This window comes from Chanodichthys erythropterus, chromosome 8 (genome assembly GCF_024489055.1).
Source record: "Chanodichthys erythropterus isolate Z2021 chromosome 8, ASM2448905v1, whole genome shotgun sequence".
Classification (NCBI taxonomy): domain Eukaryota; kingdom Metazoa; phylum Chordata; class Actinopteri; order Cypriniformes; family Xenocyprididae; genus Chanodichthys; species Chanodichthys erythropterus.
The window spans coordinates 37,720,339-37,741,289 of record NC_090228.1 but is presented as its reverse complement, the minus strand read 5'-3'; the positions used below and the strand labels follow the sequence as shown (position 1 = coordinate 37,741,289).

General features: G+C 38.0%; 1 protein-coding gene across 1 annotated transcript; it reads left to right on the top strand.

Moving 5' to 3' along the window:
* Window positions 1-702: 702 nt before the first annotated feature.
* On the top strand, window positions 703-19,439 carry LOC137025215 (zinc finger protein 585A-like). The gene is made up of 4 exons (XM_067393241.1): window positions 703-1,195; window positions 5,206-6,008; window positions 13,297-13,381; window positions 17,426-19,439. Exons 1-4 carry the CDS (start codon window positions 1,000-1,002, stop codon window positions 18,835-18,837), a joined length of 2,496 nt encoding a protein of 831 aa, XP_067249342.1. The 5' UTR covers window positions 703-999; the 3' UTR covers window positions 18,838-19,439.
* Window positions 19,440-20,951: the final 1,512 nt, after the last annotated feature.

Here is a 20,951-nt window from a genome sequence, read left to right as displayed (position 1 = left end):
TATCACAATAATAATAATATTCTAATAATAATAACAATAACAATTACGTAGCCTAAGAATGATAGTAATATTCTAATAATAATAATAATAATAATAATAATTTTATAATATTATAATATAATAAAATAATAATAACATGAACAGCTGAACCAGTAAATATGGGTTTATCCAAGTTTACCTGGAACGTCAGCTGTGAACGGAACATCTGGTTCCCTAATCTCCGAGGAAGATTGCCGCCTCTTTTTCCTTTTTACGGACTCTGACTCACTCTCTGATGAGGATGAACTGTTGTCTTGCACCCAGGAAAGGTCGCTGTCACTTTCCACCTCAGACAGCGCCCCTGCATCAGAGTCATCACTGTCCAGATTGTGAAGCATTTCCAAGGCCTCGGCAAAAGTCATATTTCTCTTCATTCTATTATTTGTATTAGACATTTTCTAAACGCTCGCTATAAACTCTTTATAAATCTATTTTATAATAATAATAATTTGGCAATAATAATTTGTAGTCCAAGAATTAATATTTATAATCAAATGAGCATATGCTAATAGTACTGGAGACGCTGACAGAGACGATAAACCGCGGGAAAGAACGATAGAATCGCGCGAGATTTAGAGCGGTCAATATGACCGTTATGGCTTTAATAGGTAGAAATGCTCATTTTTTTTGCCTTTTATATAATTTAAATAAAATCTATTGTAAGTAAAAATAGAAACACTTTTAGGAAAAGTCACAAACCAGCAAGATTGTATTTTTTTATTCAACAAAGTTATTGTACATATACATTTCAAAACGGTCATTTTGACCGTCATGGCAGTTCTAGTGTTAACTAATTAGTTCAGTGCGCTGAACTACTGAACTAGAGCTGATTGAGACAGTCTCAGAGATTTAGTTTGGATTCATTTTTCTTTCTGTTAGTTATTCGCTTACTTAATTATTCTCCAAACACAGAAAAACTCCTGATGAAGTGACTGAGATCCACGTGCCACTATTATAAAGATGGCGTTTATTAAAGAGGAGAATGAAGACATAAAAGTGGTGTTTATTAAAGCGGAGAATGAAGATATAAATATGGTGTTTATTAAAGAAGAAACTGAAGAACAAACAAAGATGGCGTGTATTAAAGAGGAGATTGAAGACATGAAGATTGAAGAAACATTCAGTGTGAAACAAGAAGAAACTGAAGAACAAACAGGTTGGTTTCATCCTCAAAGCTGAACTCTGTAATTCAATCTTTAATAGATACATGAAATGAAGTGGAAATATAATAAGCCTAAATAAAATATGTATAATATATATAATATAAATATAAGAAACCATCACTGAATGGATTTAAAGGTGCCGTAGAATGCGTTTTCAAAAGAAGTCTAAGGTGTCCCCTGAATGTGTCTGAAGTTTCAGCTCAAAATACCCCATAGATTTTTTTTTAATTCATTTTTTTAACTGCCTATTTTGGGGCATCACTAAATATGCACCGATTCAGGCTGCAGCCCCTTTAAATGCTCACGCTCCCTGCCCCTGAGCTCGCGACTGCCTTAAACAACAAAGTTTCACACAGCTAATATAACCCTCAAAATGGATCTTTACAAAGTGTTCGTCATACATGCTGCATGTATGCGTCGGATCATGTGAGTAAAGTATTTATTTGGATGTTTACATTTGATTCTGTGTGAGTTTGAGGCTATGCTCTGTGGCTAACGGCTAATGCTACACTGTTGGAGAGATTTATAAAGAATGAAGTTGTGTTTATGCATTATACAGACTGCAAGTGTTTAATAATAAAAATAACGACAGTCTTGTCTCCGTGAATACAGTAAGAAACGATGGTAACTTTAACCACATTTAACAGTACATTAGCAACATGCTAACGAAACATTTAGAAAGACAATTTACAAATATCACTAAAAATATCATGGATCATGTCAGTTATTATTGCTCCATCTGCCATTTTTCGCTATTGTTCTTGCTTGCTTACCTAGTCTGATGATTCAGCTGTGCACAGATCCAGACGTTAATACTGGCTGCCCTTGTCTAATGCCTTAAACATTAGCATATGAAAATATTGGGGGCGTACATATTAATGATCCCGACTGTTACGTAACAGTCGGTGTTATGTTGAGATTCGCCTGTTCTTCGGAGGTCTTCTAAACAAATGAGATTTATATAAGAAGGAGGAAACAATGGAGTTTGAGACTCACTGTATGTCATTTCCATGTACTAAACTCTTGTTATTCAACTATGCCAAGATAAATTCAAATTTCCGTTCTACGGCACCTTTAAACAAATTGTTTTCTTGTCTGTCTAAATTATTTTATGTTCTTATATATTCTTTCAATGTATATTGATGATAACAAATAGTTGGAAATCTTGTTCCTGGATTTTCTCCTTAGAGAAGATCCTTATAGGCCCTCCTGGCCTCAGAGCCCCCTGTACACAGTCCCCTTTCTCAAACTTTGTAGTTAAAAATTGCGAAAATGATAATATTCACATATGTAAAACTGATATTATTACATTTAGTTGTCGATGTCTTTGCATTTTTAACTAGATATTTTCTTGCAGAGTTTCACACAGATAATTTTATGGTACAACAGGGGTGTCCAACCTTCGCTCCCTGGGGGCTACCGACCTGCAGAGTTTATCTCCAACCCTGATCAAATACACCTGAAAAATCCAAACAAAGTCTTCAGGGTTACTTATAAAATTATAAGCTGTATCATGAATTACATTGTATAATTGATTAGTGATGGAGCTAAACCCTGCAGGACAGTGGACCTCCAAGGTTAGAGTTTCCCACACCTGAAGTTGAAGACGAAACAGTTAAGCAAGTGAAAAAATATAAGAAATGCGTATGTTTCAATTTTAGGACATTTAGGCATATAATACACTGCCCTCCAAAAGTTTGGAAATACCCCTGGCAAAGTGTAGTTTTGGACAATATCAGCATACATCCTTATCATTTTTTGGTGCAAATACATTAAAGAAACTTGACATTATCATTGAAGACCAGCAATAATAATTTTCATTTTGATTACATAATAATGGCAATGTATACATGTCAAAGTCAGACATGCCCCTTTGCCAGCTGTGGTTACTGGTTTAAACTTGGCTTAAAAAGATGTTTGGGTCAGCACACCTTAATAGCTTCAACAATTGATTGCCAATTAAGTTTATAGTACAATGAACCAATCAGAACCCAGTTTAGGTCAGATAGCTGTTAATGCTGGATATTTTGATGAATTAAAAATTTACATTTTTTCTATGTATGTTTATATAATAAAATATGTTTTTGTAGTTTGTGTTATTCCTTTATCAGTGCAAAATTATCACAAATTAGAAAGGATTTATGACAATATTGTCCAAAACCCCACTTTTCTAGGGTGTTTCCAAACTTTTGGTGGGCAGTGTACATGCAGCATATTTTGTATATTACATTTTGCATAAAAATAATCACAGAAATATTGGGGAATGCTTTTCTTACTTAGTAGTTTAGTCTTGTTTCCAGTCCAAATCTAAAAATTCTTAAATCCAAATGCTTTTACTAGATAAGACATTTTTCATAACTCAATAATAGTCAATTATGAACATTTACACTAAAAATGCTCCATTATGTTACTGCATCAAACAAATTTTCAGGGATTGTAATCTTGGTTTGAGAGACTTGTGCCCGACTGACAAAATCACTCTTTGAATGAAAAAAAGTTTAATAATAATAATAATTGAAGAAAATTTTACTGAATAGTTTGCAGTTTCATCAGCAGAAGCCAGCTTCAACACTCACGAGGAGTTTGTAGGCTGCTTTGCGTACACATTCAATACAGCAGAAATGATACTCTAACAGAGTCCACTAACTACATCATTACTTCAGGATGAATACAAAGGATGCGTAGCTTTTCCAAGACACAGATGAGTTGAACTTTTCTCTGAGTGACAGGTACAGAAAATTTTTAGCATTATTCTCTAGTGTTTGAAGATGAAAAGTAAAATACATGCTTTAATATACATTGAAGTTGTTCAAATAAGTAAATATTTACAATGATAAATGTTTATTAATAACTTGATTACAAATCATGTAAAAGATATATATTAAAGTTGTAATGGATTCCAGAATCCACCCCTTCAATTTCAACAGCTGAGCCCTCTTTTTCACGAAAACAAGCAGAATTTACACTTCCACTGCATGAGTTTAAGTCCTCCTAAAAAAGCTTATACAAAATGAAAAGAATAGTTAATAAAGCTAATAGAATAGTTAATCTTGCATACATTTTTACATGAACAACATGCACCACATATTCTAGAAGAAATGTTTGTGAAGTATAGTTTGCACGGTTTTTAGGTATTATCATTGATAAACCACAAACTTACAACTGATTAAAATAGTTTATAAAATGTATAACTTGAGTAAAAATCAAGGTATTTAACCTAGTTGGCAAACCAGTGGTCTGAACTGATGGTTAGACAGTGAGACTCTACCGTAAAATAAAATCTACCTTTTGCTCTTAGCGTACATTCAGGAAAACACATTTTTTATAGTTATGTTTTTACACAATACAACACAATGACAAAAGCACACACATGGTGAGAAGGTGGTCACTAGCATAACTACTTGTTTTCTCTACTAAGTTTTCTCAGTGTGTTGACAGTCGGTTGAAGTTGGTCCTTGTCTGCTTTTTTTCGGCCGATTCGACATGTTGAATTGGCGTCGAAGCTCGTTGGTCTGTCAGTCCATCTGATCATTCTGATTGGCTGTTCAGCTACTGCCACCTGCTGGTTCGGAAAGGCATTTCATCATATGCAGGCGCAGAACGGACGTGCTACTTGGCCGTCAAGTCTCGAGCGTCGGTTTGGTGTGTCAGGCCAACTTTGGACCCAGACCCTGTCAGCGTGAGCCAACCCCGCAGTCTGCTTTCGTCACCACTAGTTCGTGGGTGTCGGCTTGGTGTGTTCCTGTCTTAAAACTGAGTGTGATTGTCATAACAATAAAAACGAATAAATGCCCCTCAAGGAAAGTGTATAAAAGGAGAAAAGCATAGGACCCAATATTGAACCCTGTGGCACTCCACACTTGTTCAATGAGTAGTCTTCATTTTGTTTGGCCCAGCATTACTAAATATAGGATCTAGCATACGTGTAGTTGGCTTTCTTTAATGCAGTCTTTTAATGTCTTTTGCTTTATGCCATTTAACTGTTTGTCTTCTTTTGCTTTAGACCTGATGGCACTGAAAGAAGAGAGTCAAGAACTGAATGAAATGGAAGAGAAAGATCATGATTTCATTACGGGAGAAAAATCCACACAAACTAAAAAGAATTCCTCACAAAAAAGAGCTCAGAAAACCATATCTGACAGTTGTTTTACCTGCCAACAGTGTGGACGCAGTTTTGCTCAAAAACAAAACCTTAAAGTCCACATGAAGGTTCACACTGGAGATAAACCTATCACCTGCCAACAGTGTGGTAAGAGTTTTACACGTAAAGGAAACCTTTATGTCCACATGAGAAACCACACTGGAGAGAAGCCTTTCACCTGCCAACAGTGTGGAAAGAGTTTTGCACGTAAAGGAAACCTTAATGCCCACATGAGAGTTCACACTGGAGAGAAGCCTTGCACCTGCAAACTGTGTGGGAAGAGCTTCTCACGAAAAGAATGTCTCACGACTCACATGAGAATTCACACTGGAGAGAAGCCGTTTGTATGTGGTCAGTGTGGAAAGAGTTTCAGATGTAAAGAAAACCTTAATCAGCACACAAGGATTCACTCGAAAGAAAAACGTTTCGTGTGTCATCATTGTGGAAGGAGTTTCAGAAATGGCCATCACCTTAAGAATCATGTAATAACTCACACTGTTGAGAAGCCTTTCGCCTGCCATCACTGTGGAAAGAGTTTCAAACATAAAGGAAACCTTAACATTCACATAAGGCTTCACACTGGAGACAAGCCTTTCACTTGTCCTCAGTGTGAGAAGAGTTTCATGTATCGAAGAGACCTGAAACGTCATTTGCAAACTCATTTTGTAATGCAATTGTAGTGTTCTGTATGTAGTAAAATGTTTACAAAAAACAGCAGTTTCAGAAATTACTTGCATATTCACCATTTAGATTTGATATTATTTATAAAATAACACACTCAACAGACACCTGAAAAGTCACACAATTGTGAGACCCTTGAATTTACTACTGTACGTTTTTGGTAATGTTTGAATAGTGTAACAAGAATAACTTTATAGGCATTTACAATGTATTTGTCATTACAGGTTATTAAAATATATAAATATATTTTAAAAATACCATCATTTAGTGCAGGAGTTTAATTGTAATGGACATATTGCGCATGTTTTTGGAATTAATGAATCTGTGGCCGATCATTCACGTCCAGCATAGAAGTCACAACTTAACATGGGCATCAATTAAACCATAACACCAACTTTTACTGCCGGAAGACAGACTCATTTGCTACCGGGACAAATACTACACTGACCAATCATCCTTATTGCACAAAGACTGAACAACATTGGAGATGTTAATATTGCTGGTTGATGCATTTTTATATTCAGTAATATTCTTCAAAAGGAGATACTGGTATGTTACTGCCATGTAGATATTCTAAAATGCATCAACCAAAAGCATCTTAGCTGGACAAATGCTGCACCTCCAAAGCTAAATTTTAATGAATGAGGCCCAATAACTTCACTATAAGATTGAAGATTGTGTATAGACATTTTTCATTGATACATTTGTCTTTCTATTGACAGAATAAAGGTATGCTTTGTATTAAGATATATAAACCTGTACATCGCTCTTTCTGTCTTGTTTTTACAGCAAATCTCATCAACTGCACTTTGTTCGTTTTTATAGTGACCTTTTACCAGTTCGGTGAACTGTTGCAATGCCATTTTGAACAAATTCAGGCAAAATGAATTTTGTTTGGAGTTCAAAACAGCTTGGTCTGTGGCCATTACGTAATAGGTAGGCGTGCATGGAGGCTCCGCCTTCTTTCACGCTGAAATATTTTCCAGTTCATTTCTTCTCATGAGTCCGTAGAGGTCAGACATCTGTGAGTAAAAAATAAGAACACCCTAGAGATGAAACTACTTCTGATGAAACGAGACACTGTTTTTCACGTTTAAGATGGTAAAGCTGCTTGATTGTAAGCAATCTATTGTATTAAGTGCTGTATAAATAAATGTGACGTGACTTCACTGAAGTGCTGAATTTGCAGAGCTTCTGCAAACATATCCACGGTGCTATTATTAGAAAAAAAATGCTTTATTAAAAAAATGCTTGCCGTTTTCTCAATTTTGTTATTGAGAGGAAAGCACCTAGTACATATTTACATATTTGATAACGTTCAATAACAGTATAATCATTACTTACATATTTTGAACAGTTTTAAAGTCGCTTACAACCTCTTTTGGAGTTGGTGCATCTGCGCAAATCCATTCTGTCAGCAAATGTGTTATTGCATTAACTTCGTGTCACACTTTAGCTCCTATCCCCTACCGGAAAACCCTGATATAAGATATGGCCAGACATGCCACTTGGTCTCATAGTGGGGTTAGTAAACATTTTTGATAATGACTTATACAAATACATTTGTGTTTGACTACAATAGTGACAGAAAAACTTGTCCAGTCCAATGTCTTTAATGCTACCACTGTGAGGTGCACTGTATTTTAACATCTGCAGTGACTAAATAGGATCCTTGTCTCCTAATTCAAAGTCATTTCTCTCTTGCTTTGCTTTGCGCAGAGTGATCAAATTAGGCAGATGGCTTGACTCAGGATCCAAAATCTATCAGCTTTGTTGTCTCTAATGCCTTTCATACATTTCCATTCCACCCTCACACATTTTTTGGCTATCTGCACATGCAAGTTACCAGACATCACACGCTAGGAGCAGCCAGTGTGCAGGCAGTCATCAGTGTTCTTAATTAATCTCTGTCACATTTTATGTAAATGTGGCCACAACACTCCTTACAGTTGCCTCTGATTTTTATGTATTTCTATGTGGCTGATGGATAGAGCTTAGCTCTTCTAAAGGCAAATGTGCAAGAGCTTTTCACTTCTTGCCAAATGTGATGATTTATCACATGCGTCCAAATGCCAGGCTTCAAAATTGTGTGTTCCTTTTTTTGTGTTTTAGAGAACTTGTTTTTGTATTTAACTCTTTCAGGCATGAATTCAATCCATTTCTGAAGTGGAACTTCAAGATCAGACTAAAAATCTGTGTCATCACTACTGTCACTTGTTTCATGACCACTTTAATATGTAAATTCTACAGCAGTCCATGTATTGTGTCTGTTTAATTTTAAAAAAGTGTATATAGACTTTGAAGTGATCTTGTTTTCTAGTTGTTCACTAAGCTTTGTCCAGATGCTCTGATAAGGAATGCCTGTCGACTGCTGGTTTCTTGGGCATCTAGCATAAGCAAAACATAATTACCCACTTAAATAATTCTGACTCAAAAAATGTCATGTATAGTATAAACAAGCATGGTTTGACTTTAGCTTTGTGAAATTGTTACATAAGACACTTACACAAAACAAAATCAGCAGACGGACTGAATAAAAATGTTCTTCTGGAACAGCAGCGTTATAGCTTTTCCATGGTTACAGCTATACACAAAGCAGCGCTTGCAGTGGACTGCCTGCACCAGCACTTTGTCTGGATTACAACCCGTGAAGCTTTGATGTGGCAATGGCTACATTTGTGATCATTCAAGGCTGATTTCTACACCGTTGTGCACCTCCGGAGAAATCCGTTACTCATTTTAGCTTTTCTACAGATGTGGCAGAACATTTTGCCACCTTTCCTCCTCAGCCACAAGAACTCCTGCTCCCACTGAACACGGCTCTCTCTCCTGATCTACGTACTGCCACTTGGTTGACTTGCCTGTAACAGTGTGTAACTGTTTCAACTTTATTAAATATATCACAACTATTCAGCAGTTATAAGTAACTTCTCACACACAGTTTGAAAAAATGTCACGGCAGCTGAATGCAGTGACAAAGAAAAAACAATACAAGATAACTGCCAATTATTATGCACAATCATCATCAACTGCACAGGAGTGGAAATTACAGTTACAAATTACAATAGATTGCCTTCTACATTACCTGTCAAAATCTATTTGTCAGGGTCTGATGTATCCACCTAAACTTGGAAACATTTCTGGAACAACTGTTAGATTTGAATGTTTTGAACAATATAACATGTAAATGAAAACATTACAAACATTATAAACATGATGATTAATATTATCCACCCTGCTCATGCCAGTCATTGTAACAGTCATGTTTAGGCCGAATACACAGTGGCACCTCACATGTTGCACACATAACTGGTGTCTTCTGTTTGCAAATCTTGCACATTCGCCATCCAGCAGTGCTGTCGTCTGTAATAATGTGCTTTGGGTTGTGGCGACCAACATTTGAAGCCTGATGAGCAATTGTGTTTGATTCCAAGCCTGTAAGTTCCAGAACAAGTGTTTCCCTAATGCTTTCTGGGTCTGGTTTTTTTCCTTACTTGCTCTGGCCATATGCTGATGCAAAATGAAAGCATTAGCAACAGCAATATTCACAAAGTGGTAAAAGAAGGATCGGTACCACTTCTGTGTCTTTTGGAGCACTTTGTAATATCCAATGAGGGCATCGGACAGGTCCACTCCCCCATGAACCTGTTGTAGTCCAGCACAGCACCTTTGCAGTGTGTCACCTCCATATGCTTTGTAGAAAGTAGAGCACATCAGCACTTTTCGGGTGTCTTTCCATTCCGAAAAAACAGCCTATCCTCTCTGTGCCATTGCATGGACCTTCATGGAGCATTCCGCGGTAGTATGTTGGTGGTTTTGGGAAACCAATCCTATTTGGACAAATTGTGCCACATGCCCAAATCATCTCAGAAAGGAGATCTCTGAAAAGCATGGGACTGGTGTAAAAGTTGTCGACATACAATATGAACCAGTGACCAATATCTAAACTCTGGAACAATCTTCCTAGCATTGTTCGGGAAGCAGACACACTCTGTCAGTTTAAATCTAGACTAAAAACACATCTCTTTGCTCTTGCATACACATAACACATTATCAATACATTAACATTTTTCAAATCCGTTAAAGGATTGTTACGCTGCAATAAATAGGTCGGCCGGAACCGAGAACATTTCCTATAACACTAGATATACCTGTACATCAGAACAAGAATGGCATCTACGCTAATATCTGTCTCTCTGCTTATCCTGAGGTTTGCCGGGTGCTGGATCCAGGCCGTATCCAGGTCAGATGGAGAACCTGCGTCTGGACCTGACTACAACGTAGCCCAGGATCCCCGTATCCGCTTACATATATTTATATATAATCGATTTTTAATCTCTATAATAAAAATGTACAATTCAGATTTTGATCTCCATATACATTTACATATATATATCTTCCAAGGGGTTTTTTCCCTCCTAGGACTTTTTTCCCAGTGCTAGCACGCTGGGTTTTTCTCCTAGGGGTTTTTTCCACCCCTGGAAGTCAGCCGACATTGGCTTAATGTAGCACCATCTTGTATATGTTACATATTACCACGCTTGTTTGTACAGTTTTAACCACTTCCCTTTTTTTCTGTGCTTCTAATATGTAAAGCTGCTTTGAAACAATTACCAATTGTAAAAGCGCTATATAAATAAATTTGACTTGACTTGACTTGACTTTTCATCTCATAGCTCAGCCCATTCTGAGATGGCATGGAATTGGCCTCATAAAAGAACTAGCAGGTGTAGCCGCTCATGGAGTCTGCCAAGACAAAAAGCTTTTAGCCCCATTTAGTGTGTTTGTTCTTCATGTACTGCTTGAGTCCAGACCTCGGCTTGGATGCCACCATCATGGAGATGTTTCGATTTGGAACAGGCATCCCTTATGTTGTGATAGAGAGGCTTGATCGACCCCAAGCAGTCATTTTCATTTTCTTCATCATCCTGAGGATCGCCAAGTTGAAGAGTGTTTGTGATGGACAAAAACCTCCTATAGGACATGATCTAACCAGGAAGGGCAACATTGTAGATTCAGGACCTCCTTTAATAGTCAGTCACAGCAGAGAACAGACATTTCTCTGAATTCTGTGACGTGAGACAGCTAACAGATGGTTAAGCCTGATAGTTTGCTAAGTATCTCATTACTCCAACGAACAGGAAGGGGGCCTGAGCAAATTACAGTGTCTGACATCATACTTGCAAGTTCACACACCTCTTTAATATTAATTTTAGTGATCCCTGACTGGCAATGTCCTACATCATTAGTGCTGATGTGAATAATATGACATCTCACAGTCGCCCAGTTGCCCTGCTGCAGGGGCTCTACAGTTGGAACCAAATAATGTAAGGGGTTTGCTAAGATAGTCACATCCAAAACAGCATCTAGAGTTTGAATGCATGTCTATAATTCTGAAATCTTTTCTGTCAGACTGAATATTTCCCTGCATTTATGACATGGAAAACACTCATCGCTGACAGAGAAGGCTATGCTAAACATGTGACAGGCAGTGCAAGTGACAATAACACGAGAGAATGACATGACTCATCGTGTTTGTTGACTGATTCCGGCTTACCACAGTTGTTTGGTGGACTCCAAGGAAAAGGACGGTAGGCACGGATGACAAGTTAACAGGCTAGTGAAATGCAAATGCAAATAGCAGTTTAGATTAAAAGCTAGTGACGTTTGAGCCAAAGTGAAAACAGTTCTGACAGGCCAACTTAATTTTAATGTTCAATGACAAAATGTATTATAACATGTATTAATACATAAAACATTAATACATACACATATCGATATGAATCGCCGTCGATATTGAACGCGATATTGCGTGGCTTATCAGTGAACTACGGCTCTGTCTATTAAATGGCGCTCCATTTGAAAGCAAGGTGATGGCGATTTAGTGGTAATGAGGGAACCGGCTTTACTGACGAAATGCGCGTGACAAAAGCATTCGATATATCGCCCAGCCCTAATACATATATACTCTCCCCCCACACATATTATTTAATCCCCCTCAAGTGGTTTTATAAGTGTAAAGGGAACATTGTTGAGCTAGCTAATTTTAAAACTGCAGAGTTCTCTGTGGAGCAGATGTGAATTGTGTTTGTGTTCACTCATTATTGGGTGATTTGAATACATAGGCAGCAACTCACACAAATTACCCTTGACATTGAAGAAGACTTAGTTTTGATTTTCATTGAAAATCTGTAAAATTTATATTAAATTTGTTTTGGTATTGAATGAATTACATTTATACTTGCAAAGGTTTATTGCTTCTTTTACTTATACTGATTCTTTAGATAACCTTTTTAGACATGTTATACCCATTTTCAGACTCAAATTAACTTTGTATGTCCAGATTTCTAATGTTGGTAAAAACATACTGACTCTATATTTCAATTCGAACATGTGTATGAACTCATACTCTTTATATCATGTTTGTTTTTAATCCCATTTGTCAATATAATTTTTTTTTTCTTAATACAGGGAATATCCTGTTAAAATAAAGAGTACATTATGCACTTTTGTGTTATTAGACAGCAGCGTGTGAAACGGACTTTTATTTTGGTGTGGAGACATGACATCATAAGGCTGCGACGCACTCTTGCATCTTTTGTAATTCGGCTGAATAAAGGTATGTTTAACAGTTCAGTGTTTATAGTTTTTACAAGCAGTGTGAAATTAGTTTATTTACTATTGAATGCAACATTCTAATGCTTTATTTAACTTTAATAAAGGATGTTTTGTGTGAGTAATGCGCATCCACATATGAGAAACCGTAAACCTGCGTCTCATTTCGCTTCCTATATCGTGAATCATTTATCATAAACACTAATTCGGTCACTGGCTAATAGTGATTGAGAAACTGAGCTTGTCGAAACTCCGAGTCAACTGAATAAAATACTTCACAAAAAAGAAACGATTGGATCACGACACGAGCTGCTCAAACAGTGTAAATGATCAACAAACAAAAACGTGTGACAGCTTATACAAACCAACTGCCAATATTTTCATGAAAGTGTAATCTGTTTATTGTAATTTATAAATGAAAATATATATATAATAAATATTTAAATATGAAATGTCTGTGTTGTTTGTACTTTTATTAATTTTCAGCATTAAAGCAGTCCATTAACTCTGACTGACTCTGTCACCAGTGCAATGAACTACTGAACTAAAGCTGATTGAGACACCCAGAGATTTATTTTTCCTTCTGTTAAATGTTCTCATCTTAAACAGGACAAATGCACAGAAAAACCCCTGGTGAAGTGAAACACTATTATAAAGATGGCATTTATTAAAGAGGAGAGTGAAGATATGAAGATTGAAGAAACACTCCGTGTGAAACAAGAAGAAACCGAGGAACAAACAGGTTGGTTTCATTATCAAAGCTGAACTTAGTCATTTGATCCTCATTAAAATCTCCAGCTCTACAGAAATAGAGAATAATACAGAAGTAGACTAAACAAAACAGTTATTTTGTGTAACATTAAACCCAATATCTACTTCTGAATAGAGAACAATGGAAAAGCAATATTCATACTCAAAAGTGCTCTGCTAACATTTTAATATACCTGAACATAAATAGCAATAAATATACATAAAATAAAGCCATAATTAATTCAAACTTGAGTGGCTCTTACTGAGTCTCCAGAGCTGCCAATAAACCATCATATCCATCTTATGATTTAAAAAGCAACACAAAATCAGAGTTTAATATGTTGTAAGTAGAACAGAGAGCAATGAAACACTTATGACTAGATCAGAATTTTCTATCCTCAGTGATTGGACACACTGTAAATGCAGTACCAATGGTGTTGATTTTATCATCGGACTCACGGTAGGATTGATGAAACATTGGAAGAACTAGTTATTCAACCAGATATTCACTTCTACAGATGGTGGTACTGAGGGGCAGGGTCTTATTGATTCCTTAATAAATTACACTAATAAGTGCAGTTCTTAATAATATTGCATGTTTATTTCCTGAAAATCCACATTTGACAGTAAAGCACTGAGTTTGAGATGCAGAAAAAATGACTTTTAACAACAATCTAATTTTTAAATATTCTACTCTTGTAAAATGTACCATTGTTCTTCTATAGTATCATGCTGAACTGACAGACAGCTTCAGTGATTATATTTGCATATAAATTTGAAAAGCAAAATATGTGAAAAAATATAGATTGGGGGTGGAAATGGCCAATAAGTGCTCCTCTGCTGCCATCTATTGGTTATAGTGGTAATTTCATATCTCTTTTTTTTTATTTTAAATAAAAGCATTTGTTTGCCAGGTGTTAGTTCTTCTACATCTTGAAACTTAGTTTTACAAATGGGAACAATCTTCAATTATTGAACAATTAATGCTTTTGGTCATGACATTAAAAATAACATTTAAATTGGATAATATTTAGAGATTTAAAGTGCTTGAATTTCACTCTCAAAAGGTTGTACGAACCCTGAAAATTAATAATGTAAAACATTCGTGTTTCAGCAACGATTAGCAGTGTGGTCTCTGTGGAGCATTTGCTTATGAAGCCAGACAAGTAGGCCATTCTGTGAGAGAAAAGCAGAGAACCGATTGAACACAAATCTTATATTAAATGAAGCTTTAATGCGTTGGAAAATTGGTAAGTAGGGCAGGGTGTGTTGATGATGTGAGAGAGCCGGTAGCAATGTTGGGGCGACCTGCTCCAGGTTCATGTTCACGGTGTGCATGTGTGTGCACTTGGATGGGTGAAATTGTTTCTGACTTATTGCATGTTAAAATCAATAATTTCTACAATGCATTGTGATGAAAACCAAATCCCGCCTCTTATTTCCTTGATCAACTAACCACATTACACGGGTGCTAAAACCCGGGAGGAAGGAGGGACATGCTATCTGAGAACCCTCACTGCTCCAGCACCACCGCCTCGGCTTCCTCAGCACCGCAATCCCCCTCAGCAATGACAAAACAGGTGGGACTGAGAGTCCGATGCTATGCTCCTGGGTTGAGGTGGGGTGGCTGCCATCAGTGAGGGAGCGGAGGAGTTGCCGCCGTTCGCCATGCGCCCAGAGCCTGCTGTCGTCTGCCATGATGGGGAGATGACCGAAGTGATCGGGTCGGGATGTAGAGAAGAAGTAGACTGCAGAGATAACTAGGAGCCAAGCCATGCAATAATTTGAAAGTGAACACGAGTATTCTGTACTTGATATGATAGGCCACTGGAAGCCAGTGAAGATCAAATAGAATAGAGGTGATATGGGCAGAATGCTTGGTGTGGGTACGTATTCTTGCAGCAGAGTTTTGAACATATTATAGTCTGGTGATGGAGCTAGCCTTACTTTAGGGGGTCAGTCGGAGATCTAAAATTCTGCATTGAAATGTAAAACTGTCCTATCAGAGAGATAGGAGGAAAGCCAAGAAAGAGCATCAACAGAAATACACACATCTTAGAGGAGTGAAATAAGTAAATCACAATAGTATCGAAGGTGGAAGTAAGATTGAGTAACAGAAGTATTGAGAGTGTCAGAGTCATCAGTGAGTAGTAGGTCATTCACTACATTGGCAGAAGGGCAGTTTCGATACTATGGAAGGGGCAAAAACCAGATTGAAAGGGATCAAAGGGAAAAGACTGAAGCTGAGAGGCAGCTTTTTTTCCCAGTCATTTAGCAGTAAATGGTAGATTTGAAATTGGACAGTTAGATGGAACTGAGGAGTCAAGGTTGGGTTTCTTTAGAACTGGGGTAACTGGCAGTTTTGAGTGGCAGAGGGATTGAAGCAGTGGTAAGACCTGTATTAATGAAATTAAAATTATATGCATAATTTCCGGAGAGAAGTGGGGCAGTGTCAAGTCAACAGGATGAAGATTTGGATTTCAAGGAGAGATTAGGCAAGAAACTAAACTCAGTCACCTCACGAGAAAAACACAGGACCATGACATCACTCTTTTCCAGTTTATGATTCAAGTAGGAACAGCAAAATTAATCTGAAACTAGAGCATCATGAGATGGAGGTTTGGTGAGCTTGTGTGTTGTTAAATAATGCTTTTGGCTTGTTGCTTGATTTGTTAATCATAGCAGAGACAAAATCAGAAGGAGCAGATTTGTAATTTTTTGAGGTGTGCAAGAAAAGCTAAATAATGAACAGTGAGGCTTGTTTTCCTGAAAAGACTATCAAGACATCTACCAGTAGCCTTTAAGATGCATGGCTCAGGAGTGTACCAAGGGGAAGTGTAGGTGAAAGGGACTGATCTGATCCTAGCAGGAGCATGCTCATGCAAGATATCAAAGATAATGGAGTGGTATTTAGAGAGTATCAGTGAAGGAGAAGTGATAACAAAGATGCATGGAAGAGCATCAGGATTGGAGCATTGGATACTCATATCGTGGACGACTGATTATTCCTAGACTCCAGCAGTATTCATACATCAGATAATCAAGATGCAGGTGGCAGTTCAAGGCCCTTAGTTTAGCCAGAGAATATCCAAATTCCATAATGTATAATAGACAAGGCAAAAAAGACGAACTGAAAAACTGTTGATTGAGGCATGTTTGTATTGTTGGAGCAATGCCAATCCCTAGCGAAAACCACGTTAGCCAACCCCATACATCACATCACCAAAAACAGCAGGCTAAGAAGGAGACCACACATCCAGATAGCAAGCAGTTAACAAACCACACAACTGATAGAGCGGTAACTCGCCCATTTGATGAGCCGAAAGTGGTGGAATACACAACAGGGTAGAGAGCTCGCAGCAGCCCAATGGCAAAACTTGCAGGCAGCAAAACTTGCTGTCAACAATCAAGTCCAAAGCACCAACAGATGTCTGTTAATCACACTTGAGATGCAACAAAATAATTATAATAATATAAAGGACAGATGATGAATGAACGACAAGAAAGCACAAAAATGATTATACAGTTTGCAAGAGTAAATACAAACATGAGTTCGTTGTTAGTTGCCAACAGCACAGCAGCCCCAGACAATCATGACACTCAAACCCAGTGTTACTCAGGTGTAGAGCGAAATCAAAGCAGCCTCGCATCTGTTTTCAGGCCTTCTCGCTTAGCTCTCTCCAGCACTGGAAAGCTTTTCTAATATCAACATATGTCTTAAAGCTCTTGCCCAGTCATAACCCTTCATTCAAGCTTTTATCTATTGCATTGTCTCATCTCTCTGTCTTCAAATCTCCCTCTTTTTCTTTCAGCACAAAATTAAAATGTATTACCTGATCCTGGATAGCAAAACATTGGATTTCCAAAACCAGATCATTCTGATCAAGATTAAACATTTTGAGCAACCGACTATGCCACTGTGTATAGGATCTAGTTGTATGTTGGTTTTGATGCTTTACATGTCTAAATGTTTTGTTGTCTATTGCTTTGTGCCATAGAACTGGTGTTAATTTGCATTTGTCTCTTTTTGCCTTAGACCTGATGGCACTGAAAGAGGAGAGTGAAGTACTGAATGAAATGGATGAGAATGATCAATATAATAGTCATCCTGATTTCAAAACTGGAGAAAAAACTTGTTCACAGACTGAAAATACTTACTTACAAAAAAGGGTTAAAAAGACAGGTAGTAAAAGTAGTTTCATCTGCCAACAGTGTGGAAAGAGTTTCAACCAACATGAAAATCTTAAAGCACACATGAGAATTCACACAGGAGAGAAGCCTCATAACTGCCAACAGTGTGGAAAGTGTTACTCTCAAAAAGTACACCTTAACAGACATATGAGAATTCACACAGGAGAGAAGCGTTGTACCTGTCAACAGTGTGGAAAGAATTTTGCTGAAATTTCAAGCCTTAAAAGACACATGAGAATTCACACTGGAGAGAAACCTTTCACCTGCCCTCAGTGTGAAAAGAGTTTCACTTGTAAAGGAAACCTTAAAGTCCACATGAGAATTCACACTGGAGAGAACCCTTATACCTGTCAACAGTGTGGAAACAGATTCAATCTAAAAGGAAGCCTTAAAAAACACATGAGAACTCACACTGGAGAGAAGCCTTACACCTGTCCTCAGTGTGAAATAAGTTTCACTCTGAGAGAAAGCCTTAATAGACACATGAGAACTCACACAGGAGAGAAACCTTACACTTGCCCTCAGTGTGGAAAGACTTTTTCTGAAAAAGTAAGCCTTAACAGACACATGAGAACTCATACAGGAGAGAAGCCTTACACCTGCCCTCAGTGTGGAAAGAGTTTCACTCAAATTGGAAACCTTAAAGTTCACATGAGCGTTCATGCTGGAGAGAAGCCTTTCACCTGCAAACAGTGTGGAAAAAGTTTCAACCGAAAAGGAAACCTTAATTGCCACATGAGAATTCACTCTGAAGAGAGCCTTTTCAGCTGCCAACAATGTGGAATAAGTTTCACTCAAAAAGGAAGCTTTAACAGACACATTAGAATCCACACTAGAGAGAAGCCTTACACCTGCCAACAGTGTGGAATAAGTTTCACTCAAATAGGAAGCTTTAACAGACACACAAGACTTCACTCTGGAGAGAAACCCTACATGTGCACTCAGTGTGGAAAGAGTTTCAATCAAAAACGACACTTTAAAGACCACATGAGAATTCATACTGGAGAGCAACCCTACACATGTCCTCAGTGTGGAAAGAGTTTCAATCAAAAACAACACTTTAAAGACCACATAAGAATTCACACTGGAGAGAAGCCTTTTAGTTGCCAACAATGTGGAAAAAGTTTCAACCGAAAAGGAATCCTTAACAGACACATGAGAGTTCACACTGGAGAGAAGCCATTTACATGTGGTCACTGTGGGAAAAGTTTTGGGTATAAAATAGCCCTTAAGTACCACATGATTATTCACGTATGAGAGAACTGTTTTTGCAAATTATCAGTGTGGAATGAATTTCACAGACAGGAAACACCTCATGTTTGAGAGACTGTATAATGTGCTGGTTATTGTTACTGTACTAATATCCCTATGAAAAGGTTAGTTCACTCAAAAAATGAAATTCTGTCATTACTAATCCTTGTGTCGTTCCACATCCGTAAGAATTTCGTTCATCTTCGGAACACAAATTAAAATATTTTTGATGAAATCTGAGAGGTTTCTGTCTCTCCATAGAGATCCAACGCAACTACCACTCCAAGGTCCAGAAATGTAGGAAAAATACATAATTCAAGTACTCCAGTGGCTTAAACTTGAGCAATGTGAGTGTTTTGTTTGTGCAAAAACATGAGGGTGAATAAATGACAGAATTTTCATTTTTGGGTGAACTAACCCTTTAATATCCAGTGACTGAGAAAGGAGTAAAGAAGCCAGAGTCAAGAAACAGTTCCAATGAGTTGATTTAGGCAAATGAAGAATGAACTAGTTACAATTTTACATGTCAACATAAGTATAAATTTGTATCAAATAAAATACATAAAACTATGTAAATTATGTATGCGCAAAATAATAAACAATGACAGAAACAGGCTTTTAATTCACTGTTTTTTGGCTCAATGAGATCTCTGTTCTCATGCATTCATATATGGTTGTTGTGTGTTCTCAATAGTTTCATGCATGCACTTTGGTATATTGCCAAATGTTTTGGGATGCCTTCCTTTACATGCACCTGAACTTCAGTGTCATCCCATTCTTGATCCTTTGCAGTTATAACAGCCTCAACTCTTCTGGGAAGGCTTTCCACAAGGTTTAGGAGTGTGTTTACTTCTAGTGACCATTCTTCTATAAGCGCATTTCTGAGGTCAGGCAGTAATGTTGGTGAGAAGGCCTGGCTCACAGTCTCCGCTCTAATTGATCCCAAAGGTGTTCTGTTGGGTTGAGTTCAGGACTCTGTGCAGGCCAGTCAAGTTCCTCCACACCAAACTCGCTCATCCATGTCCTTATGGACCTTGCTTTGCGCACTGGTGTGCAGTCATGTTGGAACAGGAAGGGGCCTTCCCCAAACTCTTCCACAAAGTTGAGAGCATGAAATTGTCTTGGTATGCTGAATCATCAAGAGTTCCTTTCACTGGAACTAAGGGCCAAGCCCAACCCCTGAAAAACAACCCCTCCACCAAACTTTACACTTGGCACAATTCAGTCAGGCAAGTACCATTCTCCTGGCAACCACCAAACCCAGACTGTTCCATGGGATTTCCAGACAGAAAAGTGTGATTTGTCACTCCAGAGAACACGTCTCCACTGCTCTAGAGTCCAGTGGCGGCGTGCTTTACACCAGTGGTTCCCAACCACATTCCTGGAGTACCCCCAACACTGCACATTTTGCATGTCTCCTTGATCAAGCACACCTGAATCAAGTCATCAATTCATTAGCAGAGACTCCAAGACCAGAAATGGGTGTGTCAGACAAAGGAGACATGGAAAATGTGCAGTGTTGGGGGTACTCCAGGAATGTGGTTGGGAACCACTGCTTTACACCACTGCATCTGACACTTTGCATTGCACTTGGTGATGTAAGTCTTGAATACAGCTGCTCGGCCATGGAAACCCATTCCAGGAAGCTCTCTACACACTGTTTTTGAGCTAATCTGAAGGCCACATGAAGTTTGGAGGTCTGTAGGTATTGTCTCTGCAGAAAGTTGGCGACTTCTGCACACTGTGCGCCTCAGCATGCACTGACCCCGCTCTGATTTTACGTGGCCTACCACTTCATGGCTGAGTTGCTGTTGTTCCCAATTGCTTCCACTTTGTTACGATACCACTAACAGTGGACCTTGGAATATTTAGTAGTGAAGAAATTTCATTAATGGACTTATTGCACAGATGGCAACCTATCACGGTACCACGCTTGAATTCACTGAGCTCCTGAGAGCAACCCGTTCCTTCACAGATGATTGTAGAAGCAGTCTGCGTGCCTAGGTGCTTGATTTTATACACCTGTGGCCATGGAAGTGACTGGAAAACCTGAATTCAATGATTTGGAGGGGTGTCCCAATACTTTTGGCAATATAGTATATGATATAAATATGGGACAA